Source organism: Lampetra fluviatilis, chromosome 52 (genome assembly GCF_964198595.1).
Source record: "Lampetra fluviatilis chromosome 52, kcLamFluv1.1, whole genome shotgun sequence".
Taxonomy (NCBI): Eukaryota; Metazoa; Chordata; class Hyperoartia; order Petromyzontiformes; family Petromyzontidae; genus Lampetra; species Lampetra fluviatilis.
This window is the reverse complement of record NC_136326.1, coordinates 5,945,318-5,965,580: the sequence shown is the minus strand read 5'-3', so window position 1 is coordinate 5,965,580 and position 20,263 is coordinate 5,945,318. Positions and strand designations below refer to the sequence as shown.

The following is a 20,263-nucleotide window of genomic DNA, read 5'->3' as shown; positions in this document are numbered from 1 at the left end:
CGTGGATCACTCCAAGTGGGGCAGGGGGGGGGGGTCACCGCAAACCCACAATGATATGGGGTGAAGAATAAATACTCTTAGTTTTTTCGGTAAAGTCACGTAGGTAAAAAAATGAAATTAAAAAATGAAAAATAATTTCATTTTTTTCCCTACGTGACGTTACAGAAAACACAAAGAGTATGAATCCTTGCAGTCACGAAAGCTTCAAATCTAGAATGAAGAAATGTTGTTTTTGTTGTTGCGAGGGAACACTTGACTATGCAGCTGATGGAACAATGCATTTACACATCTTCCTTGCACTTGTTGATTAATCACGTCGATTGCTCGTTTGCCTTGGATGTCGCTGCTGTTTGGAAGGGTTGACGGCGCAAGCGTTCAAACCAAATAAAACGGCTGGCGCGCGTGGGTGTGCTGTCACATCGAATGCCGTTCTTGCCGATGTTTGGACGTTTTAAGAACGCAGTGTGTGTGCAAGTATCGGCCTGTTGTTGGGCCATTTCTTGGTCGAGGGTCTCTCCCGCACCGTATGCCTCTGTGGGGGTGGTTGTTTGACCATACTTCACCACGCTGGTCAGCACAGTTTGGTGAAGACACCTCTTCCATTTTCGACTTTCAATGTTTCGCTTTTCGGAATCATCCTTTCACTACCCCGTCCACATCGCAGTGGGGGCTACCCCTGGGGGGGGGAAACAATCTTGAGCGGTTTGCTGCACTGCCCTCCATGTAACCAAGTGCCACGTTGAGATTTGAACTTTGAATGTTCACACTCAAGGCACAGCAAAGCGTCTTATGACACTGGTCAACACACTTTTTCTGGCATAAGGTATTCCAACGGGTTTAAGGTAATTTTGGGGTGCTGATTCCAAATCTGGCATCAGTTTTTGTCCATCACATCAGGTTTTTGAGATATCAAATATTGCATTTTCAATAAAAACTGCAGAAGAAAAATATTAAATAAATGTGGATATCTACATTAAATTATATTATAAACACACTATCCTAAAAATACAGCACCATATTTTAACACTAAAGCAGTCACTGACTCGCAACAACTTGCAATCATAAGTGACAGAGTTAATTTCGGGTAAAATCAATGAAAATGGGGTATGCCGATAGCATAAAAATGAGATGTGATAGAGCAAATCTGAGATCAGATTTGGAATCAGCACCCTGAAATTAGTCTAAAACAGCTGCAAAAGTCCAGGCCAGAAAAACATGTTTTTTTTGTTGACCAGTGTAATCCACCTCTGCCGACCACGGCTACACAGTGGAAGTGCGCGCACACAGACACATCAATCACAGGGGTGGGTCGTGCATTGGGGGAAAGTATTTACAGGGTGGGCAAGATGTCTTGTGACCCCACCCCCTCGCCAAATTAACATACCTCCCTTGCAATGCTCCTTTGCATATTCATTTATATTTTAACCTTAAAAAATATTAAGTTTTATTACAGAATTGGGGGGGGGGGGGCGGTCACGAGACATCTGGACCACCCTATCGAGTGAATACCTGGGGTGTGAACATGGCGTAAGGCACAAGCGTTTTCCTAGATGCACTAACGGCGCCGGATTAAAGATGTTTTTTTAGTACTCTTAGTTGTTTCGGTAAAGTCACGCAGGTAAAAAATGAAATTAAAATTAATAAAATCCTTGCCTCACTTGATGCAGCAAATCTGGCTGTGACGGTCCTACCTGATGACAGAGACTTGTGTTGCCTCCGAAACGTCGTGATTTTATTGTTTTATTTTTATTAATTTTAATTTCATTTTTTACTTACATGGTGACTTTACCGAAAGCACACTAAGAGTATGAATCCTTGCAGTCACGAAAGCTTCAAATCTAGAATGTTTTTTTAGTACATGTGACACCAACAAAGAAAAAATATTTCCTCTTATTACGAGGTAGTAGTAGTATAGGTGCAGCCCTGCAACTGCATGCGCATGCGACTGCTGGCGGAAGGGCCTCCACCAGAGGGAGATGGAATCGAACTGCAAGTCGAGCGTGCTCGCCATTACATCACGGAAGCGCCGACGAATGATACGGGTCATGTTAAAACGATATGAACACAAGGTTATACCTGATGCCAAAATGTTTATTCGTAATTTATGTCCGTGGGTCCATATGGAAGGTTTCGGCCCTGGACAAATATGCTATCTACTTCTCCCATCCCCCCCCCTTACATCTGGCCCTGCTTACAGCACTCAGAATTTATCATTAATCAATGAACGTGTCCAATACAGACACGTATATACCGTATTAGCAAATAATACAATTTTCTAATCGCCACTGCCCATTCACAAGACGCAGTGGATGTTACCCACGGTGCCTTAAAGGCCAGACACGGTCAAAATGAACACGTGTTGTTCACTTTGCAAAGGTATCCCGTGGCAGTGCGACAATAAAAAAAAAGTAGGCATATAACAATGCATCAACTAACCGATAAAAATAAATCCTTAAAACTTTGAACGAGCGTTTAACCGTTTACGTGGCTGGCGATAGTGACTGCGTGCTCTGTTGCGATTGGTTCAACCTATTTCCTACAGCCACAATACAAACAATAACTATACGGTTGAACTCCTGCAACCACATTTTGATTTGTACATAATAACAAAAATTAGAGCAGTGTTCTTCACTAATTTTCAGACGGGGGCCACTTTCTCCGATATGACATCATCAGTGTGTTGAGGGCCGCCACATTTGAAACCATTGGGGGTTTGTGACAGTAGCACGATGAATTTCGATTTAAAGCTTTCGTGACTGCAGGGATTCATCTTCTTGGTTCTTTCGGTAAAGTCACGTAGAATGGAAATAATAAAGTAATAAAAATAAAACGTAATAAAAATAATTTTCACGACGTTTCGGCCACAACGCAAGCAGCCGTCCTCAGGTGAAGAACAGGTCTGTCGAGAAGTCATTCAGACGCTGTATTCTCGACAGACCTGTTCTCCACCTGACGGCTGCTTGCGTTGTGGCCGAAACGTCGTGAGAATTATTTTATTATGTTTTATTACTATATTATTTCCATTCTACGTGACTTTACCGAAAGAACCAAGAAGAAGCAGCACGATGATGATGGTGGAGGGGTGTTTTCAAATTTGTGTATTGTCAGGGGCCGCACTAAAGGCCACCAGTGGCCTGTGGGCCTTTGCAATGAAGAACGCCGATTTAGAGCTTTCGCACTTGCGTTTTTCGGCACGATGTTCAACGTTTCACTCCTCCTGTTGGAAGCTGTCTTTCAGAATGAATTCGCGTTGCCGAAGAAACTGCCGAGAAATGTGGAGCGCAGCGGGACAACGCGTGCTTCAGCAACTCTTGGCACGGCCCGGAAACGCGATTATTAAATAACCAATTCTTTACAGAAAAGTAACTAATACATCAGGAGCCTAACAAGTCTATTTTAATCGATGAATCGGTGCATCGTTACAGTCTCGCTGTACAGGTGTCGGTTTGCGCGATTTCACGCCATATATGCGGCGAACCTCTACCCAAAATTCGTGACGTGGCGCGTATTGAATTCAGTCCACATGCGGCGATGCGGTTTGACTTGGGACAACGTCGTACGGTTAGTTGCGAGTACTGTGTGCGATACTCGGCGTGCAGCTGCCTCGCACACAAGAGACACGTACACAGAGAGCGATACATACAGGGAACCGGAGAACCCGTGCACAACAGGGGGAGAAAACATAACAAGCCCCGCACAGAAGAGCACCCGAGTTGGTAATCGAACCCAGGCCCCTTCTTGCTGCGACTCAGAGCGCTACTGAGTGAGCGATCGTGCTTTGCCCGGCTCTGCGGGCACAACACCTAGGAGTCCCGATCGCCGTCAGTCTTGGCTCGCTTGGCTCTCGGCCCTTCCTCCTCTTCACGTTCCTCCGCGGCTGCCGTGGGCTTCTCAGTCACAGGCTCCTGCATCGCCATGGGGTCCTCCTCCGTCACGGGCCCATCTGCTGAGGACGACAACTCTGCCATAGGCTTCTCCACCAAGAGTCCCTCCGCCACGGGCTTCTCCGCCGTGGGCTTCTCCGCCACAGGTCGCTCCGCCGTGGGCTTCTCCGGCGTAGGTCGCTCCACCGTGGGCTTCTCCGCCGTGGGCTTCTCCGTCGCAGGTCGCTCCGCCGTGGGCTTCTCCGCCGCAGGCCGCTCCGCCATGGGCTTCTCCACCAAGAGTCCCTCCACCGTGGGCTTCTCCGCCACAGGTCCCTCCGCCGTGGGCTTCTCCACCAAGAGTCCCTCCACCGTAGGCTTCTCCGCCACAGGTCGCTCCGCCGTGGGCTTTTCCGCTGTGGGCTTCTCCGCCGCAGGTCGCTCCGCCGTGGGCTTCTCCGCCACAGGCCGCTCCGCCGTGGGCTTCTCCGCCGCAGGTCGCTCTGCCGTGGGTTTCTCCGCTGCAGAGCCAGCATCAGGCGCCACCGTAATGCCTGCAATAGGGCAATCCATCCCCCGTTGCCAATCATTACGCTGTCAAAAGGTAATCCACCGTCAATCGACACCGTTTCAAGTTTATTTTATTTCAAACTTCACGCAGGCAACTTGGAAACTGGAAGAGGAAAACATGGGCAGAGGCGCGAGTTAAGTCTGGATCAGGCAGGACACATTCTCTGGACGGAGCGATAGCCAGTTGGTCGAGACTAAGGGTGGAGAGGCAGCTAAAGGAGTGAGTTAGCACCTTGGAGGACGTCTACGGTGGAGGTGGAGCAGTTTGAGATAAACTCGCGTGCAGGAGCCCGACGGATCGTTGCCGCACGAGTCCGCAAGAGGAGGCTGAAGGTGACGACGAAGGAATAGCGACGGCTGGGAGACATTAACGACAGCTGTCCAGTCCAAGTTGGTGTGTTTGATTAACCAGGTGAGAACCCAAAGAGACCAGGATAAGAGTCTCGTTTGCAAGAGAAATCTGGGGGGGGGGGTCGGCTTACCGAAATGACAAAAGGGAAATAGAAATTTAAATGAAAGCACAGCTCATGGGGCAAAACGGAAATCGGAGTAAAAGCAACCGTGTCGTATGAGAAATCAATATCGTGCCAACGTAAATCGGTGTTAAATCATAAATGTCCCAGTGGCGGAAGTCGGCTCGGGCTGTTGCTTTGTGCCCCGTGCCCTGGGTGTGCATCTTCAGAATCGGAATATTTATTTATTCTGGAGGAATCCCCTTCAGCGGCTCGGCCAAGGCGACGCAAGCTGGGAGGAGTAAGTGCGTGGTGGTGGTGGCGGTTGAAGAGGAGAGGTTGTGCTGAGATTAAACTATAAAAACTAAACTTTTATTTTGCCAGGTAAGACCCCACTGAGCTATGTAGCTGATTTGCAGAAGTGACCTGGCCACAAATGATAGCTCAACAAGTGACTAACCGCGTGGAAATGTACACCAGGAAAATACTCGAATGGCGTGTTTCTAAATATAGAGTGAAAAACTGGAGGACCCTGAGAAAAATCCACGCGACCACGGAGAGAGAGAGAGAACACGCAAACTCCAAATATACAGCAGCAGGCATCAGGATCCGGATCGAACCCACGGCATCCTGTATACCAGGCCAGGTAGTTAACATCTCCTAGCCACCGTGATGATGATGATGAGAGAAGAGAGATGCAAACTCCAAATATACAGCAGGCGTCAGGGTCGGGATCGAACCCACGGCATCCTGTATACCAGGCGAGGTAGTTAACATCTCGCCACCGACAAGACTACGGAGTTCAGCTGCGCCGGTCCCTGCCGCTACGGGGGGGGAAGCCGCCTCTTACCTGTGAGCAGGTATCCCCCGGAGGCGCTTGTGCTCATGAGCGGATGAGTTCGGTTCGGCAAAACCTTGACGACACACACATGCACGCGCCAGCGGCGCAGCGGTTAGCGCGCCGCGCCAGAGGTCGCAAACGGGTTTTGATTCCTTACCCGTACCCGGCCACACCAGGGTCGCAAACGGGTACCCGTACCCGGCCGTACCCGTACCCTACCCGTACCCAGCTGGGTACCCAGCTGGGTACGGGTAGGGTACGGGTATCGGGTACCTGATTGCGACCTCTGGGATGAAGCCATGTTGCAGGCGCGGGTGGGTTGATTCTAGGAACTTGAATTGTGAGAAGAGACAAGACGTTGGGAAATGAGTGACAAACGGTGACTCACCAGTGACTCACGGTCTACCCCGTACCCGTACCCGGCCGCACCAGGGTCGCAAACGGCTACCCGTACCCGGCCGGGTACGGGTAGCTGAGTATCGGGTAGGGTACGGGTATCGGGTACCCGGTTGCGACCTCTGCGCCGCGCTCTCTCCCTCAATCCCGCAACATCTGTTTGATTCCCGACCGGTGCCAACATCGGTGGCAGTCGATATGTGAACTTTCCTCCCCCCCCCCCCCAGAACTATTTAAATATTTTTATTTTAACCAGCTGAGGCCCACTGAGCTATATAGCTCTTTTACAGGTAGGAACAACAGTTCCACACTGCCCACCAGGGATTATTTGTCTGTCTGTCGTGCATAGCCACGCCCTCGATTTGTATTTCATCGAGCGATTCGGGCGGGCTCAGCACCACGTGACGCGCCGCGTGACACGGATCGCACGAATGCGCTGTCCAACCAAGCTCCTACCTGCCCACCCCGAAGGAATGTGTTTCAGAAACCACCTCTTTCAACAATGTATAGCACGTCGATTCTAAATGTGGAGGGAAAAACAGGAGGACCTGGAGAAAAATCCACACGACCACAGGGAGAACACGCAAACTCCAAATATACAGGTGTCAGTTGGGATCGAACCCACGACCTCCTGTATACCAGGGGAGGTAGTCAACATCTTGCTACCCACCCTCACCCCATCAACCTCTATCAATCACCAACCCGCATTGACCGGAAGAGTGAAGTATGGTCAAATGACCCCCAAGACTGACATGGCATATGGACATTTTAGCCCATCAGTGGACTGTCTACCAATCTGATCGTCATCATCATCGTCGTCAGACTCGATCTATCCATGGCTCATGATGATGATGGAGCGGCTGCCAAAGGAGAGAAAACGCCCAAGAGAACGCAACCGTGGAGATGGAGCCATGAAGTAAGCTCGCACCGAGGCGCCAGATGGATTGCTGCATCATAGGAGCGCGAGATGCTGGCGGCTTGGAGATATCTTCATCCAGCAGTGGAGAGATCATAGCTCATGATGATGATGAGGAGCCTCACCTGGTAGAAGCGGAGCCAGGACTCGGTGAGGTGGAGGCTCACCGTGCTCCCGCGCTCCTTCAGGTTGGTGTAGCATTCCAGCAGCGGCTGCACATCGCACGCATCGCACACATCGTGCAACACACATCGTGTACACACATTGCATATATACACACACACACACACATCGCACACATACATCACATATATACACACACACATAGAGCGCACATACAAGCACATCACACACACACACATCATGCACACACATCGCATATATACACACACACACACATCGCACACACACATCGCATATATACACACACATCGCATGTACACACATCGCATATATACACACACACACATCGCATGTACACACACAGCGTGTACACACACCGCGCACACATCACATTACACACACCAACTGTGCACATGTTGCATATACACACGCACACACATCACATGTACACACCGGGTACACATGCATCACACACACACCATGCACACACATCGTGCACACTCATCGCATATACACACACACACACAGAGCGCACATACAAACACATCACACACACCGGGTACATACACATTGCACACACACATTGTGCACACACACACAGCGTGCACACACCACGCACACATCACATTACACACACACCGTGACATGTTGCATATACACACGCACACTGTGCACACACATCACATATATTCTTTGGTTCTTTTCGGTTAAGTCACGTCTAAAAATAAAATAATAAATTAAAATAAAATAACATATTACGACGTTTCGATTGCAACACAAGCAATCATCATCAGGCATAAAAGAAATAGCAACAAAAATCTAACTAGAAAAAACATCACATATACACACACTGCACACACAAACACACCGGATACACATGCATCACACGCACACACCGTGCACACATCGTGTGTATATATCCACACATGTTGAATTTTTTCGCACCGTACGCACCCGTGCAAACGCACGCACGCGGGTACGCACGCACGCAGGTACATACGCAGGTACACACGAAGGTCCAGACCTAGGTAGACGTACACACGCAGGTACATGCACAAACAACAACAATTGCGCTTGTGCCAGGCTACGTGCATGTTGAGGTCACGTGAAGTGTCGAACGCCCGCTGGCAGGTCATGGGGCAGACCCAGGTGCCACGGGTCGACTGACTCAGATGACTGGCTGATGCACCACCTGTGGCCCCTACTGTGCCAACTTGCTGTGTTTTAGCTGCCCGGCGCTCCGCTCGTTGTTGTGAGCATCGCTCCTCCGCCCTCCGTTGTTGTTGGAGGGCGACTGCCTCCAAATGCCCAGTAGCGTCCTTCACGAGCCTCCTCCACAGAGGCCGATCTTGACACCGCCGGTACCAGTCATCGGCAAGTCCACTCAACTCCACATCCTCTTGTACCACATCACTCCATCTCCTCTCTAGCCAGTGCCGCGCCCATTTAGCCCCCTCTATCCGACCGAACAAAAGCTTCATTCTAGATTTGAAGCTTTCGTGACTGCAAGGATTCATATTCTTAGGTTTTTTCGGTAAAGTCACGTAGGTAAAAAATTTAAATTAATAAAAGTAAAATTAAAATAAATTTAAATCACGACGTTTAGGAGGCAACACAAGTCTTACTTGATACAGCAATCGTGCTGTGACGGTTCCACCTGCAGACGGAAGCTTGTGTTGCCTCCGAAACGTCGTGATTTTTATTTTATTTTACTTCTATTAATTTTAATTTTTTACCTACGTGACTTTACCGAAAAAACCTAAGAATACGAACAAAAGCTCTTTAGGCATGCGGTGGCTGGGCATGCGGGCTACATGACCCAGCCACATAGTTACACGCGCATGTACGGAAGCACACGCACGTACATGCGCAGGTACACACGCACACGCACCTCCCTGTGCTGGCAAAAGACGACGAAAGGTCGCGAGGGGGAGACGAAGTCAAGGAGCCCCTCGAGAATCGGCCACGGCTGGAACTTGCAGGCGATGATCAGGCTGACGAGACAGGGGGGGGGGGGGGGGTTGGTGGGGGTTAAAGCCGTTGCGCCGGCAACGTCACGCCACGAAGTACGTCTCGCGGACTTCCACGGTCGTCATGGTCCTCACCACCCCAGCGACTTCCGCGGGGATTTAAAAGGCAGAACGGAACTGCCGCGGAGAGGGCGATGAGCAGCCCCCGAGTTCAAGTTGCAGTTTATGCAAAACCTAAAGTTGTCGTAAATGTCGAGTGATCCCGCCGCACCTCCGATTAGCACGGTTGGCTACGTACGTGAGAAAGAAGCTTAACATCCATCCATACATACTCAACCGGAAATTATACTCAATCCTAAATGCATACTAAAAAAAACAATCAACGTCGTCCGCCGGGCCAAAGCTGTTGTCACCACCCCACAACCCACCACATCCCGCAGCTGCTGCGCAGAACAAGCACAGCGGCCTTCGAGGTCTGCCCCTAACAGTCTCCCGTCCCCACCACCATCTGTTGCTCTTCGGCCTTCTCGTACCCTCGTGTCGCCGGACTCTTGTAGAGACCTCCCCAATGGCCGTGCCAGTAACCAGCTTCCTCCATCAACCGGCCCTCCCAAGTTACACAGGACTTACAGCTACACCCAGGCCTAAAGCATATGCTAAAGCCATTGCGTGATTACACGTGCAATTGCCAATGATGTCACAACTCCCTGATGAGTCACATGAGTCTAACCCCCCCCCCCCACTCTAACCTGGGCACCGAAACCAAGCGAGGCAGGCTGGGGGCGGCACTAGGCCGCAACGGCGTTCATGTTTCAAGTAAACACGTTTAATAACTCACGCAAGTTAAGGAATTTAATAACTCGTGCATAACCAAGATCACGTCAGCGCATTATGCGCGAGTTACACAATCGAAGCAATAACTTGATGGGAAGACTCACCCATCGGCATCTCTCCGCGCGAGCTCCGCCACGCCAATGTCTGCGCACCGCTTCCTCTCCTCCTGCCGCACCTCCTTCTGTGGAGGGCGGCGGCAGGCAACGCACCGACCGCTCAGCTGTGGCGTGTACACAATTCTCTGGCACGAGTCGCGACGGGTACCGCGAGATCCGACCGCGTCCGTCCAACGATCGCAGAGCCGACGTATCAACGCTTTTCCAACCTCGGCATAGAAAAGTGCTGAAAACGTCGATTTAAAGCTTTCGTGACTGCAGGGATTCATCTTCTTGGTTCTTTCGGTAAAGTCACGTAGAAGGGAAATAATAAAATAAAACATAATAAAATCATTCTCACGACGTTTCGGCCACAACGCAAGCAGCCGTCCTCAGGTGAAGAACAGGTCTGTCGGGAAGACAGCGCTGTCTTCCCGACAGACCTGTTCTTCACCTAAGGACGACTGCTTGCGTTGTGGCCGAAACGTCGTGAGAATTATTTTTATTACGTTTTCTTTTTATTATTTTATTACTTCCCTTCTACGTGACTTTACCGAAAGAACCAAGAAGATGCTGAAAACGTGTTTCTTGCTAGCGGTACAAGATAAAACATTTTAAGCAGAAAAATTACTTTCGCCAAAAACATATATTCCCTTCACCTGAGATTTGAGGTCCTTGACGTTGGCCATGCCAGTCTCACTCTCGGCCCGGACGTCTCCTTGCCTCTTGCCAGCCTGCTCTCCCGCAATGGAATCCAGTTCCGCCTGCTGAGAATCCTTCTCCGGCTGCTCCACATTGCCGGCAGCTGGCGCCTCCGTGTCCATACCAGAGTCGTCCACACATCCGTCCCAGCATCCCTCTGTGGAGACTACGGTGGCGGTGTTGCTAGCGGCGACGGCATTGTTGCTAGCGGCGGTGTTGCTAGCGGCGACTGCATTGTTGCTAGCGGCGACGGCGTTGTTACTAGCGGCGGTGTTGTTAGCGGCGACGGCGTCGGTGTTGCTAGCGGCGACGGCGTTGTTGCTAGCGGCGGCTCCGGTGTTGCTAACGACGACGGCGTCGGTGTTGCTAGCGGCAGCGCCGTCGCAGCACTGCTGGGCGATGGCGCCGATCCGGTCGAGGGGGACGGAGAAGACGCGGGCGAAGAAGTGCTCGGGGAAGCCGAAGTGCTCCGTGGCCGTGGTGTTGGCCATGGCGCCGGCGTGCACGTTTAGGATCGTGCCGTGCCCTGCGGAGGCGTGGACAGACGGACGGACGGGTTACTCACGGGAGAATGGACGGCCACATGGACGAAACGGGGTTGGTGGGGGGGCAACAGACGGACGGATGCAAAGATCGCACGGGCACCATCACACACAAAGACGACGACCCCACCCCCTGTATAGCCTTAACAGATTGTTTGGGCAAGTGCTGTTACCGATTGCCTGCCAAGGGGGCGGTGGGTGGCTAGCACCACACTTGACCGTCTTTGTGTCTCGAGTGGCGATGTTCACACACCGCACGAGTGTCGACCTAGACGACACGCGCTTCATATAACCGTCACCCGTGTCGACCGTGAACGGGATTCGAATCGGGGTCGCCGAGTACGTAGCATGGCGCACGCTAACCCGCTGCGCCACCGCTGCACCTCCGCTCCCCGCACGCACACGTGCGCGCGTGCCGGCCACTCTCACCTCCCATGCGCTCCATGACGGCGCCCAGCACAAGCCCCGAGCAGCTCTCCACGACGATCGTCTTGCCGCTGGCGCGCACGTTCCCGGACGCCAGCAGCTGCGACAGCGAGTCCACGCGGAGGTGGCTGGCACGAGCGAGCGGAGCGTCGCGGGGTTACGGCACAAAAACCCCGGGGGGGTCAGCAACCATCCCCCCCACCCCTCGCCACACTTCCCGCGGGCACGGACAACCTCACCGCATCTCTGTCGAGATTGAAAACTCATTCTGATTTTTGTGTATTAGTTTGTTGTCCTTCTCCCGCGCCCCCGCACCTCCGATTAGCTCGGTTGGCTACGTACGGTGTGTGAAAGAAGTTCAGCGTACATACATACACCATCAACTGCCTCTAAATCATTTAAGCATACACGTGGGCACACATTCATTTGAAATATTTAAATAAAAATTACAGTAAAATGTTAATTTTTGTAAGCTCGAATTGGGCACTTTTGGCCACTTCCAACCAAAGGATTTTGGGCACTTTATAGCAAAAACAATTTGGCAGCCCCAACTGGAGAATGGTCTGACCATCCATCACCACCACCACCACACCTAGCTGCCTTTGTCTCCACACAGTGCTGATGTTTGCAAACTGTAGCGCATGTTCTCAATTGAGGCTGTGTCGATCACAGCCTCAAATGAGGCTCCGATAAGCACAGTTGGCTACGTATGGTGCGAAAGAAGAAGTTCAACATACGGACGGTGCTGCTCAGAGATGCCTGCCCAAATGTTCCAAGGCAGGGGTCATCGGCCAACCTGCAGCTCCAGAGCCGCATGCGGCTCTTTGGCTGGCCCCCTTTGCGAGCAACCGTTTTAACAACAAAAAATTAAATCTTAAAAAACACAATTTTACGTAAAGATAATTGATTCAATACGGCAGACCGCTGCTCTCAGGCAGTCAGGTAAATGCGCGCGTGTGCGTTGAACTTCTTTCGCACCGCACGCGGCCAAACCGCGCCAATCGGAGGGTGCTCTCGCGACAAAAGTGGATGGGCAACATGCTCGTGGTGGAGCAGCGCTTACCAGATCTTGGCCGGCTCGCGCGAGTGGTACATTGTAGCCAGGAGGCGTGCGTTCGGCTTCAGCACCGTGATGTGGGATTCGTACCTGCGCACACACGCGGCCCGTGTCTGCAGGGATTCATATTATTGGTTCTTTCGGTAAAGTCACGTAGATAGGTTCAATAGAAAATTACAAAAAACTACGACGTTTCGATCAACATTAAATCCCAACGATCTTGAATGAAATTGACCAAAGCAGAACCCTCCATCAGGAAGAGGGGGTTAGCTTCTAAAGGTAAACTGTTTATAAAGGTTTGAAATGGGCGTAGCCCAAACGTCAGCAGCCAATGTTAATGTACATCACTTACATATTTTAATTTTCTTTGAACCTATCTACGTGACTTTACTGAAAGACCCAAACAATAAGGTGGCTAATGTTGATGATAATGACTGAAGGCCCAGCATAAGAGTACACAGTGACCGCAGCGTCACCGCAGCACTCCCCCCGCCGTCCCTACCGATGAATCGGAACGCTACTTCTACGCTCCCCGGGGCTTAAACCAACCAGTGCTGACCAGCGCGGCGAAGTATGGTCGAATAACCGTCGTGACCGTTTTCCTCTCGCACGCGCAACGGCCCGAAGACGTCTCTTCGCATATATACGGAGGACGGCAGAGCTTTGGCGATCGTTGGCGCCAGCTCACGCGGTCTGGCCGCTGCCTGCCCGCTTGTCCGTGGTTCCTCCTCGTGCGTCCCGAGTCGAGAGCGAGCGGACACACGGTGCAGATTATTTATGTTATCGTTGTAATACTGGAGAACAAACGTCCCACAAACACAGTCCTGGGACAATGCTTGGTTGGCTAAAACAAACCCATGCAGTTAAATTTCGATTTAAAGCTTTCGCGACTGCAGGGATTCATCTTCTTGGTTCTTTCGGTAAAGTCACGTAGAAGGGAAGTAATAAAATAATAAAAATAAAACATAATAAAATAATTATCACGACGTTTCGGCCACAGCGCAAGCAGCCGTCCTCAGGTGAAGACCAGGTCTGTCAGACGCTGTCTCCCCGACAGAAACTGAGGACGGCTGTTCGCGTTGTGGCCGAAACGTCGTGAGAATTATTTTATTATTTCCCTTCTACGTGACTTTACCGAAAGAACCAAGAAGATGAACCCATACAGGTGAACAGGACCGTGCAAGCAAATTAAATTGTTGTACGATACTTCCAACGTCCCTGCTTCCCCAAGCAAAACTACACAAACTCTATCCTACAACCCTCTCGTCGTGGCTAGCAGACCTCTCACCGAGTGGTGAAGTATGGTCAAACGACCCGCACGGCCTGGGGTGGGGCCCTCATCCATTATAAGGTGGCACTCATTGCACACAAAGTGCTTGCCACAAATGAACCACAATACCAGGGTGATCTCATCGGGGGGAGCATAAACTATCACGTGAACTCCGGTCATCCTCTAAGCAGCGGCTTTTGGCTCGCCATTGAACGAAGACGGTCACCGCATTGCACGCTTTGAGATGCGCTTCTGCGGCCGTCTGGAACGCTCTTCCTTCCGATATTAGAAGGCCACTAGATTGAAAACGAATTCCTTTAGAACTACTTTTTTTGTTTAGTTTGTTGACCTTCTCACGCACCTCCGATGAGTACACGGCTGGCTACGTACCGTGCAAAAGAAGCTCAACATACAAAGACAAAGCGAGCGCCCGTGAAGGGTAGGAAGGCACACGAGAGTAGGTGGCCAGCACCACGCCCGACCGCCTTTGTCTCCCCAGTGGCGATGTTTTTACACACAGCACCAGGTACTCATTTGAGGCGACCTAGGGGAGGGCCCAGGACGGGTTTCGATAATCGTCACCGGTGTTGGCCGTGAGCGAGAATCGAACTCGGGTCGCCGGGTTCGTAGCGCAGCGCGTGAACCACCACACGACCGGATCGACAGCGGTGCTGTTCCGAATACTACGGATCCACTCACTTCTTCTTCTTCCTCTTGATGTACTTCTCTTGAGAAAACTCCGTCTTTTCTTTGAACGTGCTGCTGTTCTCCACCAGCTGGCTCACAATCTCCTGCTCAACGCAAATCACCGATGAGAATAAGTATAACCCTTAAAAACAAAGTTTTTCACTATAAATCCTTTATATGCGTGGCAGCGAACTTAATATAAAGGATTTAAAAATATATTCGCCTGTGGAGGACGCGGGGATCGATCCCGCAACCTTTGGCATGGGAAGCGAGGGCGCTACCAACTGCGCTACTCCGCCACGGCCTGTGGAGGGGTTACGCTCTGGGCTCTTACACTGTGACGTTCAGCCAAAGCCATGAATGAGTTCTATTTGAATATATGTAAAATAATATTTTTTTGCCTAAAAAGTGTAACATTTTGGGAATTTTTTTTCACGAACATTAATTGTCTCGCACAACGAGTCTGTGTGGAAAATGTCAGCTCGATTGGATCACGGGAAGTGGGTTAAAAAATGACCGAAAGATTTGCACGGTCGTAAGCAAGCAAGCAAGCACGCAAGCAAGCAAGCGAACTTAATATAAAGGATTTAAAAATCAACGGAATCCTCCGATACGAATAACAAAATTATAATCACATTCATTAAGAGCCTTTCATCAAGCAGGGTGTCATGGTTTGCTTGGTGTTGTTTGTCGAGCTATCGTATTAGCACGGTTGGCTATGTACGGTGCGAAATATGTACAACATTTGTGGCCGGGTCGCTTCTGAAAATGAGCGATAGCTCAGTGGGCTTTACCGGGTAAAATAAAAAAATAGTTTATAGTTTAGTTTAATTGCAGGGCTCAACGTTTACATGCATCCCCTTTTATCGTAAGCTGAGCACATGTCTCGCAGCCCCTATCGCTCCGTGCTGGGCCAGTGAAGAGCTGTGCCCTACCGTGCCCCTGGGGCTGGGGTAGTGAGGAGCTGTGTCCTACCGTGCCCCTGGGGCTGGGGTAGTGAGGAGCTGGGCCCTACCGTGCCCCTGGGGCTGGGGTAGTGAGGAGCTTGGCACTACCGTGCCCCTGGGGCTGAGGTAGTGAGGAGCTGGGCACTACCGTGCCCCTGGGGCTGGGGTAGTGAGGAGCTGGGCCCTACCGTGCCCCTGGGGCTGAGGTAGTGAGGAGCTGGGCCCTACCGTGCCCCTGGGGCTGGGGTAGTGAGGAGCTGGGCCCTACCATGCCCCTGGGGCTAGGGTAGTGAGGAGCTTGGCACTACCGTGCCCCTGGGGCTGAGGTAGTGAGGAGCTGGGCACTACCGTGCCCCTGGGGCTGGGGTAGTGAGGAACTAGCCCTACCGTGCCCCTGAGGCCCTGTTCCTTGAGAGCCGAGATGTCGTCCCGCGTGAGCTTCTGTGCCGAGCCGTCGCTCTGGATGTTGCGGTTGTCGACTCCGGACTCCGACACCGCGACTGCGACAGGCGGGGAGAAAACCAAACAGCGCGGCGACCCGTGTGGGGCAAACCGGGGGGAAAGGATGGTGCGACATTTCGAGAACCGATTGCACATAGACACCCTTACAAGTCCAAACTGTGTGGTACAATTATATTGTGCAATAGTATTGTTTGGGACACGAGACTGACATAGGAATTTCTCGTGGTGGTATAACACATTCCTGCAGAGGGAGCTGGTAGGAACATTGGGTTGCTCGGTCAATGGCCAGGGTCAACGGCGGTGTGGTGTATTCCGCAAATATGCCCGACTGTGAGGGCGGGCACAAGCCGGCGTGAGTAGGTTAAACGTTGAGTTTTACGAGGGCACCACGGTGTGAACAGCCCCTCCCCACCCAGCCCCACCCCCCACCCAGCCCTATCTACATGACTTTACCGAAAAACCCAAACAATAAGGTGGCAAATGTTGATTATAATGACTGTGAAGAAGGCCCAGCATAAGAGTACAGAGCACTGCAAAGGATGAACTAACACCAGGTAAGAAAGTGGACAAAAATCCCAATTGTAGACCCTCCTGACGACGTCTTGACACCGTTTGACGACGTCTCACCTTCAGCCTTGAGCTGCTTGCTCGCACACTGGGGCTGTAGGTCACCTCCACCCGTGATGTCAAACGTGGTGCCGTACCTCGCGCCGATCAAACTGTCCACGAAGAACCACTTCTTCTCGAAGTTCACCTTCCTGAGGGATGCATTGCACCACATTGCCTGTCAGTCCAGCGACTTGGCCATTGCGTGTTACTGTTTTACCTTATTTTATTTTACACGGTAAGGCCCACCGAGCTTTGTAGCTCTTTTCCAGAAGCGACCTCGCGCCACAAATGATAGCTCAGCGAAGCAGCTTATCATGTGTTAATGTACAGCAGCCAACTACTCTAAACGCGTGTTTCTATATGTGGAGGGAAAAAACGGAGGACCGGGAGAAGAATTCACACAACCACGGGGAGAGAGACACGCAAACTCCAAATATACAGCAGCAGGCGTCAGGGTAGAGATCGAACCCACGACCTCCTGTATACTACGCGAGGTAGTTAACATCTCCTAGCCACCGTGATGACGATGATGAGAGACACCGCAAACTCCAAATATACAGCAGGCGTCGTCAGGGTAGGGCTCGAACCCACGACCTCCTATAGACCAGGCGAGGTAGTTAACATCTCCTAGCCACCGTGATGATGAGAGACACCGCAAACTGCAAATATTCAGCAGGCGTCAGGGTAGGGATCGAACCCACGACCTCCTGTATACCAGGCGAGGTAGTTAACATCTCTCCAGTTCAGCGACTTGCCCATTCGCTGTGGGGCAGTTCCACAAATGAGGCCACCTTAAAGCCATAATTGTAACATCATCAGAATAATATACTGCATTACGGGGTGGCCGTTTTGAAAATATGGCTTGAGTATGGTATAAGTGAATGGTTTCCTTTGTGCACACACACACACGACAACAGAATGCACCATCGCCATGCCGGGAAAACGTCAGCTCGCCCGAGTGAGTCCGACACGGCGGGTTTACTTCTATTCGAGTTTCCGTGACAATGTCAGTTGACAAGACGGTGCTCAAGTAAACGCCACAGTGAGATCCGATACCGACGATTACCGGCAACTATAAGGCGCGTCTGAAACGCACGTTGTGCAAAAATCCTTGAAAGGGATTCACTCGAATGAGTTTGGTTGGGAGAACGCCGATAAAATAACAATCCATCTCGAAACCAGGGTCCTCAAAGCCAATGCTGGGAAATTCCACATTCTTGTGGCGGGACCGCTCTTAACGTCTGTCAGTTATAATGTCGCTCTGCTCTGGGAGACGAGAGGGGGGTGGACGGGAGGGGGGGGAGACGAGAGGGGGGGGGGGGAGACGAGAGGGGGGGGGAGACGAGAGGGGGGGAGACGAGAAGGGGGGGGGACGAGAAGGGGGGGGAGGGAGACGAGAGGGGGGGGGAGACGAGAGGGGGGGGACGAGAGGGGGGGGGGGAGACGAGAGGGGGGGGGAGACGAGAGGGGGGGAGACGAGATGGGGGGGTGGACGAGAGGGGGGGGGGAGAGACGAGAAGTGGGGGGGGGGGAGACGAGAGAGGGGGGGTGAAGTGGTGTGTGAAGGCCGCACTCCACACCGGTGTCTCTCCACTCGCACGGCCTTCAGCAAGTCCTCTCGCTTCAGCACCACGCGGTCGCCCTCCCTGATGATGACCACAGTGGTGCTGGTGGTGTCCGTCTGCATGATGTCGCCACCGCTGACGACGGCGCCACCAGAGTTTGCAACGAGTGTCGCTAAAGCCATCGTGGTTGTTTGTCAGTGTAGCTGCTGCCTCTACTGCTGCCTCTGTCTGCTCCTGCTGCCTCTGTCTCTCCTGCTGCTACCTCTGTATCTGCTGCTGCCTCTGTCTCTCCTGCTGCTGCCTCTGTCTCTCCTGCTGTTGCCTCTGTCTCTCCTGCTGCCTCTGTCTCTCCTGCTGCTGCCTCTGTCTCTCCTGCTGTTGCCTCTGTCTCTCCTGCTGCCTCTGTCTCTCCTGCTGTTGCCTCTGTCTCTCCTGCTGCCTCTGTCTCTCCTGCTGCTGCCTCTGTCTCTCCTGCTGTTGCCTCTGTCTCTCCTGCTGCTGCCTCTGTCTCTCCTGCTGTTGCCTCTGTCTCTCCTGCTGCCTCTGTCTCTCCTGCTGCTGCCTCTGTCTCTCCTGCTGTTGCCTCTGTCTCTCCTGCTGCCTCTGTCTCTCCTGCTGTTGCCTCTGTCTCTCCTGCTGCCTCTGTCTCTCCTGCTGTTGCCTCTGTCTCTCCTGCTGTTGCCTCTGTCTCTCCTGCTGCCTCTGTATCTGCTACTGCTGCCTCTGTCTCTCCTGCTGCCTCTGTCTCTCCTGCTGCTACCTCTGTATCTGCTGCTGCTGCCTCTGTCTCTCCTGCTGCCTCTGTCTCTCCTGCTGCCTCTGTCTCTCCTGCTGCCTCTGTCTCTCCTGCTGCTACCTCTGTATCTGCTACTGCTGCCTCTGTCTCCTGCTGTTGCCTCTGTATCTCCTGCTGCTGCCTCTGTATCTGCTGCTGCTGCCTCTGTCTCTCCTGCTGTTGCCTCTGTCTCTCCTGCTGCTACCTCTGTATCTGCTGCTGCTGCCTCTGTCTCTCCTGCTGTTGCCTCTGTCTCTCCTGCTGCTACCTCTGTATCTGCTACTGCTGCCTCTGTCTCCTGCTGTTGCCTCTGTATCTCCTGCTGCTGCCTCTGTATCTGCTGCTGCTGCCTCTGTCTCTCCTGCTGTTGCCTCTGTCTCTCCTGCTGTTGCCTCTGTCTCTCCTGCTGTTGCCTCTGTCTCTCCTGCTGTTGCCTCTGTCTCTCCTGCTGTTGCCTCTGTCTCTCCTGCTGTTGCCTCTGTCTCTCCTGCTGCCTCTGTCTCTCCTGCTGCCTCTGTCTCTCCTGCTGCCTCTGTCTCTCCTGCTGCCTCTGTCTCTCCTGCTGCCTCTGTCTCTCCTGCTGCAAGCTGTCGCTACTGTGACTGCTGCCACCGCGGGTTTCAATGGCAACTTGAGGCGCGCCAAAAAAAACGCACGTGGCTGACGACTTCCGCCCTCGTGTTACGGGTCGCGGCTGCGGACACTGCGCCGGCAAAGTGTGGGGGGGGGGGTAGAAAAAAACGCGTAGCGAAAATTGTCCCGTGGTTGTGTATATACGGTACACGGTACTCGATGATTTTCTATCAACCCTCTATTTAAATACTTTACCGTATTGTCTGGATTATAAGACGCCTACGGAAAGTAATACGCACGCACGCAACCCCAAAACTTTCACCCGTTGTCAATATAAGACGCACTTGGCTTTGAACTACGGGTAATCAAAAAAACCACGCATGAAAAAATGAAAATAGATCTTGACTTAAAGCTTTCGTGACGACAGGAATACATATTCTATGGGTCTTTCGGTAAAGCCACAAGACCCATAGAATAAATAAAAATAGCTTCTACCCTTTCTGCCAAAAAAACACAGTTGTGTTAGGATGTGCAATCACAAAATAGAAACATTTTATTAGTTGGAACCTCCTGGTTAACCAGCCCACA

The 20,263-nt window shown here is 51.8% G+C and overlaps 1 protein-coding gene across 2 annotated transcripts; it reads right to left on the bottom strand.

Annotated features, from left to right (window-relative positions):
• Positions 1–2,978: 2,978 nt before the first annotated feature.
• On the bottom strand, positions 2,979–18,599 carry LOC144948988 (tRNA (adenine(58)-N(1))-methyltransferase non-catalytic subunit TRM6-like). 2 transcript variants are annotated; one of them, XM_078878770.1, is made up of 12 exons: positions 18,343–18,599; positions 16,781–16,911; positions 16,079–16,191; positions 14,757–14,848; positions 12,794–12,877; positions 11,734–11,858; positions 10,720–11,288; positions 10,070–10,146; positions 9,053–9,155; positions 7,164–7,250; positions 5,736–5,799; positions 2,979–4,417 (listed from the first exon to the last, which is right to left on the bottom strand). In XM_078878770.1, the coding sequence occupies exons 1-12, from the start codon at positions 18,507–18,509 to the stop codon at positions 3,804–3,806; spliced, it is 2,226 nt and encodes a 741-aa protein (XP_078734896.1). In that variant the 5' UTR covers positions 18,510–18,599; the 3' UTR covers positions 2,979–3,803. The 2 variants fall into 2 exon arrangements, with proteins under 2 accessions (XP_078734896.1, XP_078734897.1); XM_078878771.1 differs by lacking the exon at positions 5,736–5,799 and having other exon boundaries at positions 3,816–4,417.
• Positions 18,600–20,263: the final 1,664 nt, after the last annotated feature.

Bases quoted from the DNA above. Each gene is read 5' to 3' on its own strand.
- LOC144948988 (XM_078878770.1), bottom strand. From the start codon at position 18,509: ATGGCTTTAGCGACACTCGTTGCAAACTCTGGTGGCGCCGTCGTCAGC. The intron at 16,192-16,780 runs GTGAGACGTCGT...CGCCTGTCGCAG, and splicing joins CAAGCAGCTCAAGGCTGAAG to TCGCGGTGTCGGAGTCCGGA. The intron at 10,147-10,719 runs GTGAAGGGAATA...CGCCCTCCACAG, and splicing joins TCAAGGACCTCAAATCTCAG to AAGGAGGTGCGGCAGGAGGA.